This window comes from Vitis riparia, chromosome 1 (assembly GCF_004353265.1).
Source record: "Vitis riparia cultivar Riparia Gloire de Montpellier isolate 1030 chromosome 1, EGFV_Vit.rip_1.0, whole genome shotgun sequence".
NCBI lineage: Eukaryota > Viridiplantae > Streptophyta > Magnoliopsida > Vitales > Vitaceae > Vitis > Vitis riparia.
The window spans coordinates 7,174,564-7,196,116 of NC_048431.1; the positions used below are offsets into that span (position 1 = coordinate 7,174,564).

The 21,553-nt window shown below is 35.0% G+C and overlaps 1 protein-coding gene across 7 annotated transcripts; it reads right to left on the reverse strand.

Annotated features, from left to right (window-relative positions):
• Nucleotides 1–17: 17 nt before the first annotated feature.
• On the reverse strand, nt 18–16,708 carry LOC117925743 (pentatricopeptide repeat-containing protein At1g13040, mitochondrial). 7 transcript variants are annotated; one of them, XM_034844858.1, is made up of 6 exons: nt 16,636–16,708; nt 14,732–16,482; nt 9,122–9,296; nt 2,352–2,402; nt 853–978; nt 18–722 (listed from the first exon to the last, which is right to left on the reverse strand). In XM_034844858.1, exon 2 carries the CDS (start codon nt 16,293–16,295, stop codon nt 14,736–14,738), a length of 1,560 nt encoding a protein of 519 aa, XP_034700749.1. In that variant the 5' UTR covers nt 16,296–16,482; nt 16,636–16,708; the 3' UTR covers nt 18–722; nt 853–978; nt 2,352–2,402; nt 9,122–9,296; nt 14,732–14,735. The 7 variants fall into 7 exon arrangements, with proteins under 7 accessions (XP_034700749.1, XP_034700741.1, XP_034700763.1 ...); XM_034844850.1 differs by having other exon boundaries at nt 14,732–16,685; XM_034844872.1 differs by having other exon boundaries at nt 18–725; nt 14,732–16,685.
• Between the last annotated feature and the right edge of the window lie 4,845 nt (nt 16,709–21,553).

Below are 21,553 nucleotides of genomic sequence, written 5' to 3' on the forward strand. Positions count from 1 at the left end.
CCTCTCCACCATTCAAATTAAGAAGCAAAAAAGTTGCCATTTTATATGCAATAAATAGATTTAATCAGCACCTAACAAAAGGGGCGCAACCCACAAACCAGAAGCAAATAAGTTGCCTTTCCCCAAATTTAGTTTCAAATAACATAAGTAGTCTCTAAAATCTAAAATCATCCTAGTTGGGACATTATGGGGACACATACATCAAAAAATCACTTCATTCTGCTTCAATGAGACTTGTGAAAAGAGGGGGGGGGGTGGAGTCTCTCCGCAGAATTCAATGAATGCATTCTTCAATGTAGCTGCACAGTAGAAAAACCTGCTCTGCAGAAGAGAGTAAATTGTTTTCTGGCTAGAATAGTTTAGTTCGCTAAAGGTCAATGATTTAATTGGTAATTCAGTTGAGGAATATCAGGGCTGAAACTTCATGGTTGAGAACAGATCAAGCAATCATCAAAAGACGGTTGCTCAAATCTTTCATCTTTTTTTGTGGAATCATTTTAACCTCGCTGTAGAATGATTGACTCACATTGCTGAGATGTATCTGACTCCTTGACCATCCTTAGGATTAGGAATTACCTTCCCTCTTAAAATCAGCATGCAGATATGATCTTTCCTATTAAGATCAGTAAACAATGCAACTAACTGGATTGCGGTCAATTTGATGAGGTCACTGCTCGATGTCCACCCTTTAAATTACTTCCTTCTTTTTCCTTTTTCAACCTCTGCTATACATATTAATGATGATTGTCAATTCAGCCCCAGAATAGGAAAAAGGAAAAAAAGAAAAAATAAACAATAAAAAATCAGCTTGGCCTACGCATCAATTTCATGTGTTTATATAGAAAGCAATACCTCAGCACTTAGATTCCTTGCTTAGATTTGACATAAATGGTGGTCCTCCCCTCCAGTTCTCAACAATTGATTTGTTTCTGAGATTTCTCCGGCCAGCCTAAGAACCTCGATGGCCTCAATGCATGCCTAAGAATATGAATGGTTTCTAGTAGATGAGTTTAGTTCCTTATACATCATCAGAGAGAGAGACAGACAGAGTGGGTTGATCGGTGAATGTAGGGTCATGCATCAGGAACAAAGTAAAAGTATTTCACAATTTCAAACCATACATGGATGAAAATAGCTAAGATGTAAGCAGAAAAGAGATTAACTAGTGAAATAAATAAAACCCATTAGTATGATAATATAATTCATACAATAGGATATCAAATGAAGTAAAACTAATATGCAATGAGACTGATCATTGATCAGCATAATATCAGAAAACTAGGAATATAAAAGCAATAATCCATGTCGGTCAGATGCATCAACCTATGTTGGCTTAAAGCCCATGTACAGTGACCAGGTTGGACCTGAAGGGTTGGCCACAATGTTTTGAGGGTCCATGGACACCATAACAGCATCTCACTGAGTCCTGAGGTTTTAGATCAGTTAGGAGTACACTGGAATCAGCAAATGCTCCATTGCTAATTATTTGTTTTAGTAACATATGTGTTGTTTTAAGCAGTAGGAGATGGAGAAGAAGGACCATTGATGAGGGACAACTTCAATAGTTTGTGGGTGAGATGGTGCCATCCTTTGCTCAAGGCAGCAATAAATGAGCTAGCTTCTATAAAACTAAGGTTCACCATTTTAAGTGTTATTTACAACATTCATGAAGGAAAAATTAAATTGTCGGCCAGTGAGGACATGGGTGAAATGAAATCCAACAAAAGAAAAAAGGAGGAATATCAGCAACTTGAACATCTATATATGGTTAGAGACGAACAACATGAGGCAGTTGCTAATGCACAAGGATCATCTTAACAAATAAGAGATTGCATCCCCAAGCTTATGGATTGCATGACTTAGGAGAGATATGATACCAATACCAAAGATCTCTCAACTCAACTTTAAGTTAGAAATACATGGCAAAGGTGATTGTTGATAAAAGCATCAATGTAATTTCGAAGGTGGTTATTGGCAAATTTATAGATATAGTTTCCACAGAAGAAGTAGTAGTACTACGACTACTACTACTACTTTGGCAAATGTATAGATACAGTTTATGCAGTAGTAGTAATACAACTACTATTACTACTACTACTACTACTACTTTGGCAAATGCATAGATATAGTTTTACTACTACTAATACTAATACTAGTAATAGTAGTACTACTATTGCAAACAATAATAATAATGTTATAAATACTACTACTAATAATGAAATAATATTAATATTAATACTACTACCACTACTAATAATAATAATGGTGATGATGATGATGATGATGATGATGATGATGATGATGATGATGATGATAATGATAATAATGTTAATATTAATAATACAACTTACTTGAAATAATCCAGAAAGCTGACTGTTGTCACTCTCTGAAAGGCACCTCACCTAAATCAGAACTTAAAATATCAGTTTTAGGACTGCCAATGGCAAGATAAAATAAAAAGGAAAGCAAGAGTTTAAGCAATAGCAGGTATCCTTTTTCTTTTTTTTTTTGATAAATAAGAGATTGTGTTAATAAAAGTGCAAAAGCGCACAAGAGTATACAAGTCGTATACAAAGAGCACCAAGCAAAAAACATAACAAAAGGTACAAAAAATACTCCCTTCCTCAACCAAGACCCAACCAATCAATGAAATCTCTATAAAAGTATATCCTATTTCTCACTATTAGCCTTTGATTAGACAATTTCTCACTATCAAAGTATCTCCTATTTCTTTCCTTCCAAATCATCCAGAAAATGCAAGGAGCAGCTCTCCAAGCCTTAATTCACCTTCTCTCTATAAAAGAACCATGCCACCCTAGGAGGGTCTCCTTAACTAACTTAGAAATGACCCACCGAACACCAAAAATGGAGAACACCAGCTGCCATAATAATCTCGCCTCGTCACAATGAAGAATGATATGATCAGTGGACTCTGACTCCCTTTTACACAATGCACACATGTTGGTCAAAATCCACCCTCTTCTTGGAACCTGATCCAAAGTCAAAACCTTTTCCCAATAAGCCTCCCAAGTGAAGAAACTCACCTTTGAAGGAATCCAAGGATTCCAAACCATCTTTAAATTGAAAAAAATAGTACCATTCATCTCCAACAAAGAATAAAGCCCCCTAACAAGAACACCCCTTTGTATCGCCCTTCCAAACTACTCTATCCTCTTTCTCTCTCTTCACTGATTGTCCTTGGAGTTTAGAAAGAAAACGCTCCATAACACCCAACTCCCAATCATTCAAGTTCCTAACAAAGCGGGTGTTCCAATTTCCTCTTACTCCTCGATACTCCCACAAATCAGCCACTCGTGCCTCTTTAGCATCAGATAAGGCAAACAGGAATAGGAAAGTCTTACATAAGGGCTCCTCACTACACCATCTGTGATGAGGATGAATATTCAAGATATATATCAAGAAAGGGAATTAGTATTAGTTGTAATTAAAGTAGGATTATTATTACTTGGAATTAAATTAGGATTAATATTTGTTGGAGTCTAATTAGGATTAGCTAGTTGAGTTATAATATAATTAGAATTTGAGTCATGATAGGTTATTAGAGTCCTAGTAGAATAGGTTATTAGAGTCCCAGTAGACTTTGGATTTCTTAGAGAAGCCTATAAATAGGCTAATCAATGTAAATCAAAGGGATGAATTTTGATGAATAATATTATACTTTCTTTCATTGCAAGGTTGCAACCCTCAATGGTGAGACTCCATTGATTTTCTTCTAAGTGAGACTCCTAGAACGCCTTAGTGAGACTCTAAGGTTTTCCATCTTTTCTTCATTGTTTCTTCTTTCTCTCTATTTCTTATCTTATAATTTTCTCTACCATAAAGTTTATTCCTTGTTCCTCTCCTTACACCCTAAAAATAAAACCCTAGCCCACCTACCCTTGAGTGTAGGCAACCATCCTAGGGTTGTCCTACATCAATTTTGGTATCAGAGCGAAAATTCTTAGCATGAAGGCAAATATAATTGAGGAGTGGAGCAACGTGTGCAAACATGGTTGAAGGCTACAACTTTTTTATGCAGCCATCGGTGAACACACCAAGGCTAAATGAAGAGGAGGATTGGCGACGTGCTAGCATCTTCCAAACTCGTGTTGCTTGTCAAGGGAGACTATGTACTTTGATTATTGATGGAGGTAGTTGTTCCAATCTAGCTTCAGAAGAGCTTGTTGAGAAGCTTAATCTAAAGACAGAAGATTATCCAAATCCCTATCAAATAGCATGGGTAAATGACGCATCTATTTTGGTGAGTTCTCGTTGTCTAGTGACGTTCAATTTCAGTAATAATTTTGAGTTATTAGCATGGTGTGATGTTTTGCCGATGAAAGTTGCCCATATTATGCTTGGAAGACCATGGCTTTTTGATGAAAGGGTCCAACATGATGGCTATGAGAACACTTACACACTTGTGCGCAATGGGCGAAAGAAGATCCTTCGTCCAATGAAGGAAATTCCACCACATAAGCAACCAGAGGAAAAAGTAGCACCCTTGAAACTAGAAGAGCCATCAAATATTCTTATTAAAAAGCAAGTCGAAGTTACTAGAAAGGAGGAAGAAATCATCAATGATGAATCTGGAAAGCAAGAGGTGATGAAACTAATCTTAGATCAACCAATAGAAGAGCTCAAAGAAGTTGAAGAAGTTTCAGAAGAATCGATGTTTGACTTCCCAAGGCCAAACATTATCATGAGTGGTGGCAAACATGAAGAATCTGCTGAAATTTCTTTTGAATATAGGGAATTTAAGAATCTTATTCTTCCACAAAACAATTTACAAGAAGAGTGTGGGAAACAACTTTCCACAAGCTTGTTGAAGACACATAATTATTTCGAGAATTATCAACTTGTTGTACAACATCAAAAAGTTTTTCGAAGTCCAGTATTTGTCTTGCATGAAATTGAACAAGTTCAAGAGATCTTGAGATCTTGTCTTACCATGGGAAAGAGACGACGAAGAAAGAAAGGGTGGAAGGCATTGCTCGGAATTTCAATTGATCGTGGAAAATCACTAAAACTCGAGGTCGAGTTTTTTCAAGTCAGGGGGAATTGATGAGGATGAATATTCAAGATATATATCAAGAAAGGGAATTAGTATTAGTTATAATTAAAGTAGGATTATTATTACTTGGAATTAAATTAGGATTAATATTTGTTGGAGTCTAATTAGGATTAGCTAGTTGAGTTATAATATAATTAGAATTTGAGTCATGATAGGTTATTAGAGTCCTAGTAGAATAGGTTATTAGAGTCCTAGTAGACTTTGGATTTCTTAGAGAAGCCTATAAATAGGTTAATCAATGTAAATCAAAGGGATGAATTTTGATGAATAATATTATACTTTCTTTCATTGCAAGGTTGCAACCCTCAATGGTGAGACTCCATTGATTTTCTTCTAGGTGAGACTCCTAGAACGCCTTAGTGAGACTCTAAGGTTTTCCATATTTTCTTCATTGTTTCTTCTTTCTCTCTATTTCTTATCTTATAATTTTCTCTACCATAAAGTTTATTCCTTGTTCCTCTCCTTACACCCTAAAAATAAAACCCTAGCTCACCTATCCTTGAGTGTAGGCAACCATCCTAGGGTTGTCCTACATCAATCTGTCTTTCCAAAACTTCACCCTCCTCCTATTGCCCACCGCAAAGGAAATCATTGAGTTAAAAGCTCGCATGGCTTCCTAATCTCTTTCCATACCCTAACTTGGTAGGAACTTCTCACCACCCCTGACCTCCATCCTCTTTCCTCCTCTTCAAACTTTCCCCTTATGATTTTCTTCCACTACAAATCTCTTTCACTAACAAAACGCCAACACCACTTACAAAGAAAAGCCTTGTTAAACAACAAAAGAGAACGAATACCTAACCCTCCTTTTGACTTTGCTTTACAAACAATAGACCACTTGACTAAACGTGCTTTCTTCTCTAAGGCTCCTCCCCACAAAAAATCCCTTCCAATTTTCTCTAATCTCAACTTTACAACTTTTGGGATGGTGAACAAGGACATAAAATAGATTAGTAAACTAGTCAGAGTACTCCGAAGTAGAATGAGTCTTCCCCCTTTTGAAATGTGTTGTCTCTTCCATAACGAAAGTCTCCTATGAAACTATTCTTCTACCCATCCCAAACTGCCACTAACTTGTAAGATGCTCCCAAGGGAAGCCCTAGGTAAAAAGAAGACAACTTCCCCACCTTGCACCCAATTTCACAAGCCAACTCTTCCAAATTGTCTACCTCTCCCACTAGGATCATCTCACTCTTCTCCAAATTAGTCTTCAACCCAAATGGAATTGGCGATACACAAATGAGAAAGAGGCTTTGTGGAATCAAGTGATTAGAGGAAAATATGGGGAAAATAGAGGGGGTTGGTGCTCTCGGGAAGTGAGAGAGGCACATGGCATGGAGCTTTGGAAAGAAATAAGGATGGACTGGGAGTTGGTGGACACACGGATTTCTTTCAGTGTTGGCAATGGAAGGAGGGTGAGATTTTGGAGGGATAGATGGTGTGGGGACTCCCCTCTATGTGAGTCTTTTCCTTCCCTCTTTGCTTTGTCTATTGAAAAAGAAGCTTGGGTGGCTGAAGTCTGGGATCCCTTGGCTGAGGGGGGATGGGGGGGGGTTGGAACCCCTGTTTTTCAAGAGCCCTAAATGATTGGGAGATGGAAGAGGCAGAAATTTTTTTGGAGCGTCTTCACGGGAGGAGAGTGTTTGAGGATGTAGAGGATATGGTGGTCTGGAACGAATCAAAGAGCGGAAAATTCTCTACCAAGTCTCTATACCGTGCTCTAAAAGCGGATTGCCCTGTTTTGTTTCCATATAGTTGTATTTAGAATGGGTGGGTACAACCCAAAATTAGTTTCTTTGCGTGGAAGGCCGTAGAAGGCAAGGCTTTAACCCTAGATCTTGTTCAGAAAAGAGGATGGTCATTGGCTAATAGATGTTTTATGTGTCTTGAGAATGAGGAGACCATAGACCATTTGCTGTTTCATTGTTCAAAAACAAGGACCTTATGGGAGTTACTTTTTACCTTGGTTAGGGTGTCTTGGGTGATGCCCTCTTCAATTAGAGAGATGCTTCTCAGCTGGCATGATTCTTTTGTGGGCAAAAAGCGTAGGAAAGTGTGGAGAGTTGCTCCTCTGCATATTTTTTGGACAGTTTGGAAGACAAAGAATAAATTGGCTTTCAAGGATAATGAGTTGTCAATTCAGAGATTGAAATATTCCTTTATCCTCTCTCTATGGTCTAAGGCTAAGTTGTTTATAGTCGAATGTCCTCAATCTTTGGTTAATTATATTGATTGGTTGGGATCCTTTTAAGGTTGTATTTTGGGCCAGGTGGTCTTTAGGTCTCTTTCTTTTTCTGTGGCCTTTTTGGTGGTGGGTGTATAGGTTTGTATACCGTGCATAGGTTTGTATACCTTGAGTTGCTTTTCTGGTGTCTCTTTTTAAATGAATTTCACTTTACTAATCAAAAAAAAAAAAAGTAACTTGCTCATGAGAAATCTCACAAAAAATAATAGTATCATCATAAAAAAGGAGATGAAGATTTCCTCACCTCCACCCCCTCTTCCCCCAACCTTGAAATCTAAAATAAAACCACCATTCTAAGCTTTCAAAATCAATCTACTAAGGGCTTCCATAGCAATCACAAACAAGTAGGGAGATATAGGATCCCCTTGTCTCAAACCCCTTGAGCTCTGAAAACAACTGGTGGGGAAATCATTAATTAAAATTGAGAAATTGGGAAAAGAGATACATCACTTTATCCGCCCCTTAAGCTTTGAAAAAAATTGGTGGGGGAACCATTAATTAAAATTGAGAAACTAGGAAAAAAGATACATCACTTTATCCAACTTATCCATTTTTGCCCAAAACCCATATTGGCAAGAATTGCTAATAAGAAGTCCCAATTTACATGGTCATAAGCCTTCTTAATGTCGAGTTTGCACAATAACCCACAACCTCTCTTCTTTAGCACATAATCAATTGTTTTATTTGCTATCAATACCACATCCAATATTTGTCTTCCCTCTACAAAGGTATTTTGAAAATTGGATATCACTTTACCATCACTTTCGTTAGCCTATTGGCCAACTCTTTTCTCAACAACTTATAGAGACCTCCAACCAAACTTATTAGCCTAAAATCCTGGAGCTCATAAGCCCCTTTCTTCTTGGGAATCAACACCAGAAAGGTCGTATTTAGGCCTCAAACAAACCTACCATGTTCATGGAACTCATTAAAAAAATTTAGCACGTCAGATTTCACAAACTCCTAACTAAAACACCAAAAAGCCATTGAAAAGCCATCTGGACCTGGAGCTTTGTCACCATTCAGCTCCAACAATGCACCCAGCACTTCTTCCTCCGAGAAAACCCCCTCTAACCTCCTAGCCTCCAACTCTTCTAGCACCTCAAAGGATAACCCTTCAACACCGGGCCTTCAGCCCCCTTCCTCAAATAAAAGAGTTTTAAAGGCTCCTACTACCCCTTCTTTCAACTCCCTATCTCCTATAAGTCATTCCCCATTCACTTTGATCTTAGCAATGAAATTTCTTCTTCTATGAGCATTAGCCATCTTATGGAAAAACTAAGTTTCTATCCTCTTCCTTAAGCCAAATTTCTCTTTATTTTTGTCTTCAAAACGCTTCTTACATCAAAGCCTATTTTTGGAAATCCTCTCTCGCTGAATTCCTTGCTTCTACCTTAAGAGAAGACAAAGTGTTTTCCCTTCCCTTAGCATCTCAGAAGCTTCAACTTGAAAGCCTCCTCCTTCCTTACCGAGACATTACCAAAAGCCTCTTTATTCCACCTTTTCAAATACACCAACAGTAGATATCCCATTTTGTAATGGCCCTGCTTTATTTATTGGTTTTAGATTTTTTAGTTATTAATAAGAACAAAAGAAAAGGACCTATTTGTGATGCATGCCAATGGCAAGGATTATGCTCGAGGAGGACAATCAACATCAATACACTTGTATATGGTTATTTTCTCAATGGGATGGTTAAAAAATGCCAAAAGCATGTCAATTATAAAATATCAACAACTTGACCAAATCTATGCAATGTTATGGAATTTAAAATTTGAGAAGTACAACTGTCAGACACTCACAGCATGGGTAATGTATGGGATGTGTTTGATACATTACTTCAAAATCCAAATCCTGCGAACTTGTCTGATAAGGGTAGAAGGGAACACTCTCCAACTCAGTAGAACTTTTGTGGGTTACTTTTTCAAGGGATTCCTTAGTCATATGCATGTTCCAAATGAATGAAGCCAGTCAAACCTGCCATATTACAGACACTTCATTTTACCCAAGGTTGTAGAAAAAAGTATTGGAGACTTCCATAATACAGTCAAGTCCTTGTTCCCAATATTTAGGGGATTAGATGAATAGACTACCAGGCACACACCCACTTTGACAAACATCCAAGTCCATGTAACATTTAATTTACTTTGTATTGCAAACAATGAAAATATGATTATTACTGGATTAGTTATCAAGGAAAAACTAAAGACAAAGAAAATCTGACATTACTAAGCATGATAGTAGCTATCAAAGCCAACAAAAATTATCAAAACGTGAACTTTATTTCTACTTATTTAGTTACAATAAATGGAGACTTATTTTAAACATTTGTCATATTCATTCCACTACAATGCCCTCTAAGCATGCAAAGCATAAGAAATATTCTAATATAGCTAACCATCTGAGTTTAACCAACAATCTTGAAGAAGCAAATAGATGTTGAATCATCTATGGGCTAAATAGGATTGGAATTTTGATATGAAAATACATGAATTCATTCTTAGAATATCAGGAAGATGCTGCACATCCCCTCTCCAACGTTTTAGATATTATTTTTACAAGTAGGCATAACTTATATTCCATCAGTAATAGGGGTGTAAGGGACTAAAATAATGTGCTTTATACAGATTTCATGCCAATTTCAATTGTGCCCACGCATCACCCTCTATCTGTCCCTCTGCAGATGCATTTGTCAAGAAGAAAGATTTAAATTACACTTTCAACATTGATTTGGGCCCTAGTCCAAATTGAAACAAGATGAGATAAAAGGGGAAAATGTTTCAGATACAAGATAGAATCTCTGAAATGTCAGAGGTGGAAATTAACACATCCAGTGCAAGACAAAAAGTTGAGCAAGAAGGTGAGAACTATAATTCACCCTCTCCCCAATAATGTCATATAACTGCTGGTTATATATGAAGGACAGATACAAGCAAGCTAAATGGAAACAAAAGAAAGAAGTGTCAAAGAAATGTTTTGCATAAATCTTTTCATCAGAAAACAAGATAATTCCTTACATTGAACTTGGTAAAACCTGATAAAAAAGAAAAAGTACATTTATACGTCCAATAGAAATAAAACAAACTGCAGACCTTGTAAAGGAAAACAAAACGACATACAACCCAAGAGCAGTACATATCTCAAGGGAGTGATAAGCGTCTGATAAAGAGATACCAAGTGTCAAACCCCTCACTTGGCTTGATGATCTGCTTATTGGTTTGCAACACACGGATATCTAAGAAAAAGAACATCTCAAGTCTCTCATAACATCAATAATTTGTTGGATCCACCAATCATACTTCTATGGACCTATTTCCCTCTAAGACACTCACAAAATGACAAAAGCCAAGTCACCCTCAACCCATAGATCTTAAAATCTCAAATTTTTTGGTCACAATCTAAAGAGCTTGCATGTCTACCTCAATAGCTATAATACCTTCTCCCATCAATTTGAAAAATGCTTCAAGTATTCCATCACAATAATCTCTAAACACTCCAATCCTAACTTGTCATGGGTTACCCAAGAAGCATCCAACTAAATGGAGTGTGGGGTGGGGAGATTTGGAAACCTCTTAGGTTGAACTTCTTGGATCTACAAAAGCAATTCCAATCTAGCATTGACAAGCTCAAAAGGGTAATGGCAAAAGCATATGTGACAAAGGTCCACAAAGAAGTATAAAGGTAAACGAACACTCGAAAAGCCTTTATAGATCTTCATTTATCCTGAAGATCCTGGCAATTTCCATAGACCAAATCACAATAAGTAGTCATATGCTATATTACTCAACCTCTCAAACAACCTCTTAAACCTATAGAGAAAATAACCATTATCTTTGTCACACCTCTAGAGGACCCAGTCAATCCTAACATTCTTGAAAGACTTATGCAAGAGTCGCAAAGCTAGTGGACAATGTAAAAAATGATGATTTAACTATTTCTCCATTAGTCGAGCATAAAACACAACAATTAGGCTAAAAAGGTCCCATCTTCTGAAGCATGTTTTTTATTTTAACTTCTTATTGGCCACAAGACACATAAAGGCCTTAACCTTAGAAGATGCTTTTGAATTTCCAATGAAACTTGTTGTAAAGAAAGGGATCAAATTAACAAAAGCAAGCAAAGCACTAAAAATGAACTGATTGAGAAAACTATTCAAGAAGGTCAAAGACCAAACTTTCACATTTTGAAAAGTATGCAAAAGATACACATGAAGTAGTGATGGCATGAGACATCCTAGCTCCTCAAATTCTTGATAAAAAAATGTAGTAGTGGAGATTGAAATTCCATGATGGAGATGAAAAGGAGAAGTCTAAGATATAAAAAATAAAAGAATCTCCGGTTCTTACAACCCTAAAGATATTTGGTAATCAAATGCTAAAAGGTTGCTTACCCCAATAAATATCTTCCTAAAAAACGGATTTTCAAGTCATCCCCTACAAAGGTAACCACTTGACAATCATGTTAGCATCTCATATATACACTTTGATTCCCTATTTTTTCATAGGCAAGAAATGAATTATGATAAAAAAAAAATTTAAAAAAAGTGCCCAGCAAAACTAGGGTATAATAGGAGGTATACACAGAGAAAATAGGATAAGGAAAAATAAAAAGACTATAGATCTCCTATCCTAAGCGATCAATAAAATCCACAAGGGAGATAAACTCCAACACTTGGGGGCTCTAGCTCATTTTCTAAGTGAATTAAAAAAGTTCTCTTTTAGGCTTTGATTGAACAATTCCTCTTTGTTAAAGATAACCATTTCACCCCTTCCATGAGCACTAAAACAAGCAAATAGGTGTCAATCTCCACAGCCTCTACCACTTGTTGAAACCTCTCATATGCCAAGTTAATAGAAGCTCCTTGATTGCCCAAGAAGAATCAACTGAATCTGAAAAATAGAGGAAAAAAAATCCAAAAATAGTTGAGCTTTATCACAATGGATGAAAGATGTGATTAGTTGTCTCCTAATCCTCCTCACACATCATATACATGCCACATATGTTTACCAAGGTCGATCCCCTTCTCGCTAATTGGTCGTAGTTGGAATTTTATTCCATCTTGTTTCTCATGCAAAAAAAGGCAATCTCTTTTGCAGGAAAAACCAAAGAGTTTGCGGTATCTAGGAAGTAAGCAACAATCGAAAGCATTGGTACCGCCCATTGGGATGCCTCTTTCTCACAGGCCAGGTTGAGGACTCATGTGCCTTCCAGAACCATGGGTCACACAACATAATAGGACTTGATTTGGAATGGCTCTCCTTTTCACCCCTTCATACTAATTCATCCATCCACTCTTCTTGGAGCTTCACAAATTGAATACACCTCATAAAACAACCCACCCCCTCTAGCTTCCATTCTTGAAAAGGCCTTCAAAAGCAAGGATTCCAATAACCTTGGCTCCCCTCCATTGGCCATAGAACTATGACCTCTTACATTTTTTTGCCATAATAAGGCAATAAAGAGAAGGAAATGAGTCTTTCCAAGAACTCTCCCCTACCCACCTTTCCACACAAAACTTGGTTATGAGTTCCATAACAAAACAGAAGTTCTTCACTTGGAATCCTCCCAAACCCTACTTGTTGCTTTTCACAAACCCACCCCATATGCCTCTTTTTACTTTCATCTTGCTCCTCTCTCTATCAAGTTATCAACTCCCCAAATATTCCCGAAATGAGCCACCCCCTAACCCATGTCCTAGACATGAATCTCCATAACTACTTGCCAAGAAAGGCTCTATTTAAAGTAGAAAGAGTTCTAATTCTCACCCAACCATACATATTAAAATAACCCTCTGTCATGAAGCACCACTTTCTCTTAGGAATCTCCGCAACCATTTCCTTAAAAAGGCTCTATTCCATAAGGAAATCCCCCTAGACCTAAACTTCTTCCCCCCTTTGGCTTACACAACTGGTCCCAACTTACAAGGTGGTCTCTTTTCCCTCCCTCAACTCTAGACCATAAAAAATCTATTTGCAATCTCTCAAGCTTAAAAATCACTTTGACTGAAATCTCAAACACCAAAAGAAACTAGGAATGTGTGATAAAATAGACTGCACAACAGTAATTCTATCACCTAAGATAGGACCTCTAAGCATTGGGAGATCTTATCTAACACTCCACCCCACTCCACTACTAGTCCCAAAAAGAGAGAGCTCTAAGATTCCCCACCAAGAGGAGACCCAAGTGCACAATAAGCCAATATGAGACTCTACACTCTAAGGAAGCCAATTTACTTCAAAGATCATGACCAACATTGATACCTAACAGTGTACCCTTAAGGCCACATGCCCAAAAATTAAGAAAATAAGCTTTGGAAATATATCATACAAGTATGATATTCTACAAATCATTTGGCTTTACAGATCAGTTCATATTAGTGGAGAATTACATGGAACATATTTAGAACCGGTTAATTGAACAAGAGCATAATTAGGGTGGACACAATGTAACACTTTTGGGACACAAAATAAAAACATGAGTTGCCCCCACTAAAATATGGCAATTTAGAAATAGCATACCCATCCAATAATAATAACCTACCATAATTTTGAAATTTTCAATTTTCCTCCATCATAAACCACATTTAAACTAAATGTCCACAATTAAGTTGTAAATATTCATAACCCCCAATCAGTCCAATTTTTAGACAGCAATACCCTACCAGGCTGCTTGCCTATTCCCCTTTTTTACACTTGTAGTATTTGGATCAAGGCAGTAGGAAACATGCACAAATTGAAGTCCCTAAAAAATAGTCTTAAGAAATCAAGCACCTCAAACCTGAGTGCCCTTTTACTGAATTTGTCAACTGGCTTGACAAGGTGAACTTCCAATAAATGAATAATTTTGGTTTCAGGATTTGCAACAAAATAGAAGGCTCAAAGTTTTCAGGCAGCTTTGAGACAGAATAGAAAGATCAAAATAACACCAGTACCATAGGGTTCAGTGTGAAAATACCAAAAATTTTATCAGTGAGAGTCAGTTGTATCCTGTTAAAGTCCATAGCATGAGCATAATTACCACATAAAGGAAGGGGGATATGGCATAAGGAATTCCATATAATCATTATTCCATCACCGCATGCAGCCAATGCACTTTGCTCAAAATCTCCAAATGAACCATTGTTTATATGGAACAGAAGTCCATACCACTGCATCTTTTGAAGACTTTAACCAAGTGAGTTGTGAACTATTTGTGGGCCATAAGGGACACAAATGCTAAATTGACAAAATCACACAATTGTCACCCAAGTGATAAAACCAGCCAACATCACACCCAATAAGGGGCTTGATAATTACTGTAGCATGCAGAGATGGAAAGCTGTTGCTAAGGATGGGGAATAAACATTGAACTAAAACAAATATACAAGTAAACAGCTCTTTGGAATGGATGACACTAACTGATGGAATACTAACCATTTCAGATATTCATGCAGGATGCATCATTTGAATGGATGGCATTAACTAGAGTCTCAGAAACAGCTCCATCAAGAGTAAAGCCCTTCTCCATCATCTGATCCCACACCCTACAGGCCACTGAGAGCTTCTTTTCCCGTATGAGCCCCCCTATGATCAATTTAAAAGTCACCTCATCAGGACAAGGTCCTCCAGTATGCATATCCTCATATAGATGCATGGCTTCACTTACTCTGGAAGCCCTGCAAAGCCCATTTATGAGGGCATTGTATGAAACTACATCAGGAGTTATCCCACTCTCTACCATGTCACAAAAAGCACTGTGAGCCATCCCCATTTTCCCAGTCTTACACAGGTGATCAACAATTGTAGTATACAGTACACGATCTGGTAACAAACCCAATCCTGTCATCTGATCAAGAAGCTTCTTGGCTATGTTTGAACTACCTTCTCTAAGAAAAGCTTTTATAAGTATGGTAAAGGTCACCACATCAGGAGTAATCCCCTTTCCACCCATCTCCTCAAATAACTTGTATGCCCTTTTAGTATGGGACGCCGTGCAAAGCGCTTTAATGATGGTATTGTAGGATACAACATCACACAATCCTTTGGCCTCCATCTTGTTCACCATCATCATATAAGCCTTGTCTAACCGGTTAGCTTTACAAAGGCCCTTAAGAAGTTCATTGTAACTATATACATCGGGTTCCACCCCACTCCTTTCCATCTTCTTCATCAAATTCTCAGCCTCCTCCAGCAGGAGCTCATCACAACAGTAGTTTAGCAGCACATTGTATGTAACCAAATCTGGCTCACATCCATTCCTTCTCATGAAGGATATAATCGATTGTGCTTTGTCAATCCGACCAGCCTGACAAAACCCATTGATAAGAGAATTGTAAATTGACTTACTAAACTTAATTCGTCCCCTCATTGCACCCACCGTGAGCTCATAAGCTAAATCAACCTTCCCATCATGACACAAACCAAGGACAAGTGCCCTGCAAGCTTTTTCATCAGGACTAAACCCCTTTCTAACCATATTACGCCAAATTTCAACAGCAGAATCAAACCTTCCTGCTCTACACAGCCCATTGATGACTATGGTATAGGTTACAATATCAGGCTCTCTTCCCTTTTCAACCATGGTCTGCACTACCCCTAGAGCCACATCTAGCTGGTTCTCACAGCACAAAAGATTCAGATATATATTATAAGCCCAGATATCAGGCACATATCCAAGCCTATCCATGTCCTCTAGAAGTTTCTCAATAAGGACAAAATTCTTCACCTTACACAAACCAGAAATGAACCTTGAATATGTAAATGAATTCAAAGAAAAGCCTTGTGGTATCATTCTATAGTAATACTGCTCTGCCAAATCAAATCGAGATTGACGAACCAACACTCCAATAAATCTATTGTAGTCAATACTAAACACACGGCAATTGGATTTAGTCATCTCATCAAAAGTTTTGAGAGCTTGATCAATCAAACCTGCTTTAACATAGCTGGATATTTGTGCACGATATGCAAGCCGATGTCGGCCAAGACTTCTATACATATCAAAGAGGCTCCCAGAGGAGACTGCATATCACCAATTTGTTCTCCTTGAACGCATTGGGGACTCGAAAAATAAACAGGTTTCTGGAATTCCAGATAGATTTTATTCACTCAAGACTGATGCCCCCCAAATCCCATCAAGCCTGCACCTTCCATTGATACTCAATACATTACTGAAATTGTCTGACCTACGATAATTAAATGTGAATGAAATCATTACCCTACGTTTGGTTGCTGAGAAAGTGTCGGAAACATGAAATCAAAAATCTCAACACAATTGGGCATGATAGGAAGCATACAATGGAGAGACAAGGGAGAGTAAGAGACTGAGTGAGAGTAACCTGTTTAACCCGTCCTTCGGCGATGAAGACGAGCCGGAGAGCCTTGTCGCCGCCAGAGACAGGGATGGAGTGGTGTATGGATTTGGAATTGGGCCCCAACTTATTAAAGGGCTTCAGTCTCTGAGCCCAATCACTGAGTGAGTTGGGCTTGTGTTTGGTTTATCATGGTTTTCTTCATTTTAAGCTTCTTTTGCAGCGAACCTCTTAATAGGCAACCAACATAAACCTAAAACCACAGTATTATTATTTAAAGAAATGAATTACAAAAAAAGATTTTAGAACAAAGACGAATTATTCCTATTTTAATGATTTTGAATATTGGAAAGCCGAAATGGTAATGCAATTTGGATACAAAATCCTTTTTAAGCATACTAGTAGTATGTCACGTGTGATGCACGTGGGTGATGCATGTAAGTGATGTTAATGCATAGATTTTAAATGCAAGTATTTGATCATATATTAATGTCTTCATATCCAATAAAACAAAAGAATAAAAAATTTTGACCAAATTCTACACTAATTTGCAAATAAATAAGTCCATAGGCATTCTGAATTTTATCGATATTTTCATATGATTTGCCCAAATTTTATCAATGTAACATAAATCTCCAAAAAAAAAAGTATAAATTTGTTGGCAGCTAATTTAACAAAGAATCAAAGAATAGCAAATGCATAAAGCAAAAAGAAGTTGAAACAATAGTAGGAAATCAACAAATTTCTAATATCTAAAAAAAAAAAAAGAACGTTATAATTCATCTATCCAATTAGATAATTTATTTTCAATTTCTTTTTTTCAAAATGTTATCTAATATTAAATTTATTTCTTTTTAAAATAGAAATGAGCTCATGCATGTAGAAACATGGAACAACTCATTTATATATATAGCCCACATCACAACATCAAACATTATTAGATGAGTTACCCGTAATCTCTCATTATTAATAATTTTAAGCAAAATCTCAAGAACCAAAACGATGTCATGACAAAATATGCCCCACTTTTTGGAAACCATATCACTCGCTTGTGGAACTTGAGCATCATTAATGCTTGAATCCCAATTCGCTTGTGTAACCAACAGCTATATATATATATATAAAATTAAAGTGGAATAACACACAGAGATTTATAGTGGTTCACTCTCAATATGAAAGTTATGTCCATTTATAGCAAAATATCTCACCTTTTAGGTTTTCTCTCTATGTTTTTTTTTTTTTATCTCTCTTAATACCAAAAATGAATAAAACTCTCTTCCTTAAAGTTGACTACTCTAAATAAGGTCACCAAATTATATAACCAAATTATATGTGTAAAATTCCTAAAATACTCAAACTTAAAATACCTTTTTGGGATGATAATTAGGTTTCACGCATCTTCCTTAAAATTGACTATCCTGAATAGGGTAACCAAATCATGTTTAAAATCCCTTAAATACCCCAACTTAAAATATCTTTATTATTAGAATATATATATATATATATTATGAAAACGAGAAAATAAGCACTTTAGCCATAAAGTTATGTTAAGATTATTATTTATTATAACTAGAAGTTATGCAATTATTTGATTATTTATATTGTTTAATTAATATTATAAAATTTCTATCTAATTTTTTATTCATAATTTATTTAATAAACTATATATCTTGAATTATGTAGAATCATGTAAAGATGTGAAATTATTTCATGGCCTAAAGTTATTATTTTACATACTCTTATTGAAATTATTGCATCATGTATAACCTAAAGCTATATAAATTTTATATATCTGGGTAAGAAGTTATTATAAAAGGGTCAAATCAAGTTAATTATGGATGAATAGAAAAATTAAATGTTCGTATTTAATTTAGATTATGACTAATTAAAAACCGTCACATGTCATAAAGCATATAGTGTCTTGTCATGTAAATAAAAATTATTATATGACAATAACTTCTTCAATTATATTACTATACGTGTCACATGGCCCCACACAAAAAGAAGACAACTTGTCATCAAATTAAATAAAAATATAAGAATTTTGATCATTAAAATATGATTATCAAAATAAATAAAATTGTGAATTTTATAAGTGAAAAGATAAGAATGAATTCTCATTTAAAATAAATTAGAAAACATTCAAATTGGTTTTGTCGAGTCCTAAAAATTAAGCTTTAATTAAGAATAATATTTTAAGGATCAAAACTATTCAAATATGTCTTAAAATTTCCCCACATATTAACTTTAATTAAAGAATAATATTTACAAAAAAAAAAACTATCTAAATATGTATTTCTTAACCCTATAAATAAATAGGTTTTCTTTACTTTCAAAATCACACTAGAAGATACAAGAACGGTTCCACAATTGAGAAGAATTTAAAAAAAAACTTGCCTCAAGGATTCATGAATTTCTTCAAAGTCTTCAACTATTCACCCTTGAAGATTCAAATATCAAATTCAAATGTTTGAATGCTAAGTTTAAATAGTCAAAAATTAACTTAAAAGATTTGAATATCTACTTCAAGACATTTTTTATCCAAGATCAAGCATTCAATTCTCAGGAAATGTGATTCATGCCAAAGTTCAAGTCTAATCCTAAAACATGACAAAGTTCAAGCCGAAACTTAAAACACGCCAAAGTTCAAGTTTAAGCCTAAGACATGTCAAAGTCCAAGTCTTCCCCTTGCCCAAATAAGTTCATTCTTAGTAAATTCAAATGACCAAATGGATATTGTCTCTCATTTCCAAAATTAATTAAATTTCCATTTGACCATAAAGTTTTCTTTAAAAGAAATTCATGTGTGCAAATTTCTAATACCTTGGTGGAATCATCTCTACCTCTCATCTCTTCTTTTCAAGATAAAAAGCTCTATATAAAGTCGAGAAAAGTTTTGGCCTCATAACTCAAAATAATGCAAAAGGAGTTTCGTACAATAAACTCAAATTACTTCTTTCCTTAATAAAATGACAAATTATGAAGTGACTTCTCTTAACTAAGAATCTAATCATCTCATTGGCTTCACTATGGATGAAAAAAAAAAGGACATGGTTAACCAAGTGGTACCACACCACCATCTCTCAAGAAATATTTTGAAACCATATGCATTTGTCCAATCAAAAGCACAAGTGTGACATCAAATTTACATCTACATCTTCACATAGTTGCAATATTGAATAATACAATCATCTTTGTGATGGTGGTTGAAACATATTCTATTGAAGAACAAATTACTAGAATGACTAAAGTTATTAACAAACTTACAAAATACAATTAAGAGCAAGACTTCGAGATCAAAACATTTTTCTATGAGTCTGATCTCATGATAAGACCAACAAACTATACCCACACATTTTATGTCAAGATGCATCAAAAAATAACCTTCAAATTCACTCTAAATTAAATATCATGGAAAACACTCAAATTTCTTCAAATGAATTTGTTCTTACAAATTAATTGGAAAGATCTCGTCTTAAAAGACAATAAAAGAAACATCAAATGGTGGATTTCATCATTCTCTGCTATGCAAAATTAATTACACAAATAATTAAGTTAATGCACTTGTCAATAGGTTACCAATAGCCCAAGTTTTAATTTTTTGTAAAAATATTGATTCTCTCCCCTATTTTTACAATATTGTTTTGCTACTATTCATATGGCAAATGGTGATTGAATATAAAAGATTTTTTGCATTTATTGCATATTGATATAAAATACATAAATTTTTATATATTAAATAGTGACTTAATTAATATTTATTAAATATAAAAGATTGTTTTGCACTCAATTATATATATATATATATATATATATATATATATATTGAGAGAAAGAAAAAAAAAGAGAGAGAAATTATTTTTATTCATCTCCAGTCTTAACTAAATACATCTAACCCTTTTAGGTTTGAAATTTGAAATTTCATCAAATACCTCTCTTATTTTGAGTAAGAGGAGAGGGATGAGTGAGAATTAGAAATGAGAATGATGCAGAAGGTACTTGATGAAATTTCAAACCAATGAACATTATATATATTTACCCGAAACCTTAAAAAATGTGAATGAAATTAACCTTGTATATATATAACAAAACAAATTTTTTTTTTCATTTTTTTTTCTACTCTACAAAGCTCAATAGAAGGTTTTCTTGATGGATTAGGACGTTTGTTTTTATTTTATTTTTTTTAAGTTTTAGTTTTTATCTTTTTAATAGAAAAAATCATTTTCTCCCATTTCTCATCATTTTCTTAACTCTAGGTATAATTAGGGGTGAAAATTGTGATACAATTTGATAACATGACTCAAAAATTATATAAATTTTTGCAAGGATGATTTGAATTTTAGCAAGTCCACGTTATGTATAATTGTGCTAATATCATAATTATATTAATTAGTATAATTCATTTAATAAATGAATTGTGTTTGGGTTTGACCAATTAATCCGGTTACTTATTTACATCAAATTGACATGTTTATTTGCTTATTTTGACGTTATCATATCAAAATGACTCATTACTTAATCGTGTCAAAGTGATCGATTTAATCCATATCAATTTATTAATTTTATACATTTAAAAAGTATAGAAATAAAAATATTTTTTTTTCTTATAAATATGATATAATTAAATAATTAAACCAACTAGGTAAAATTATGTATATTTTATTATAAATGTTAATATGAAATAAAATTATAAACAAATTAATATCATAAACACATTAAACAAGTTAGAATCACATCAATAAGCTTAATGAGTTAACGAGTTAGAATTGTTTCAACCAATTATCCATATCAATTTATTAACCGTATAATAAATAAATTATGTTCTTATCAAATCATTATGATATTATTAAAAAATGAATCGTATTTGAATTAAGTCAATTTTTATTATTTCTTATCTCAAAAACACGAACTCGACGTACGTTTTCATCGTGTAATAAATGAGTTA

Bases quoted from the DNA above. Each gene is read 5' to 3' on its own strand.
- LOC117925743 (XM_034844858.1), bottom strand. From the start codon at position 16,295: ATGTATAGAAGTCTTGGCCGACATCGGCTTGCATATCGTGCACAAATA.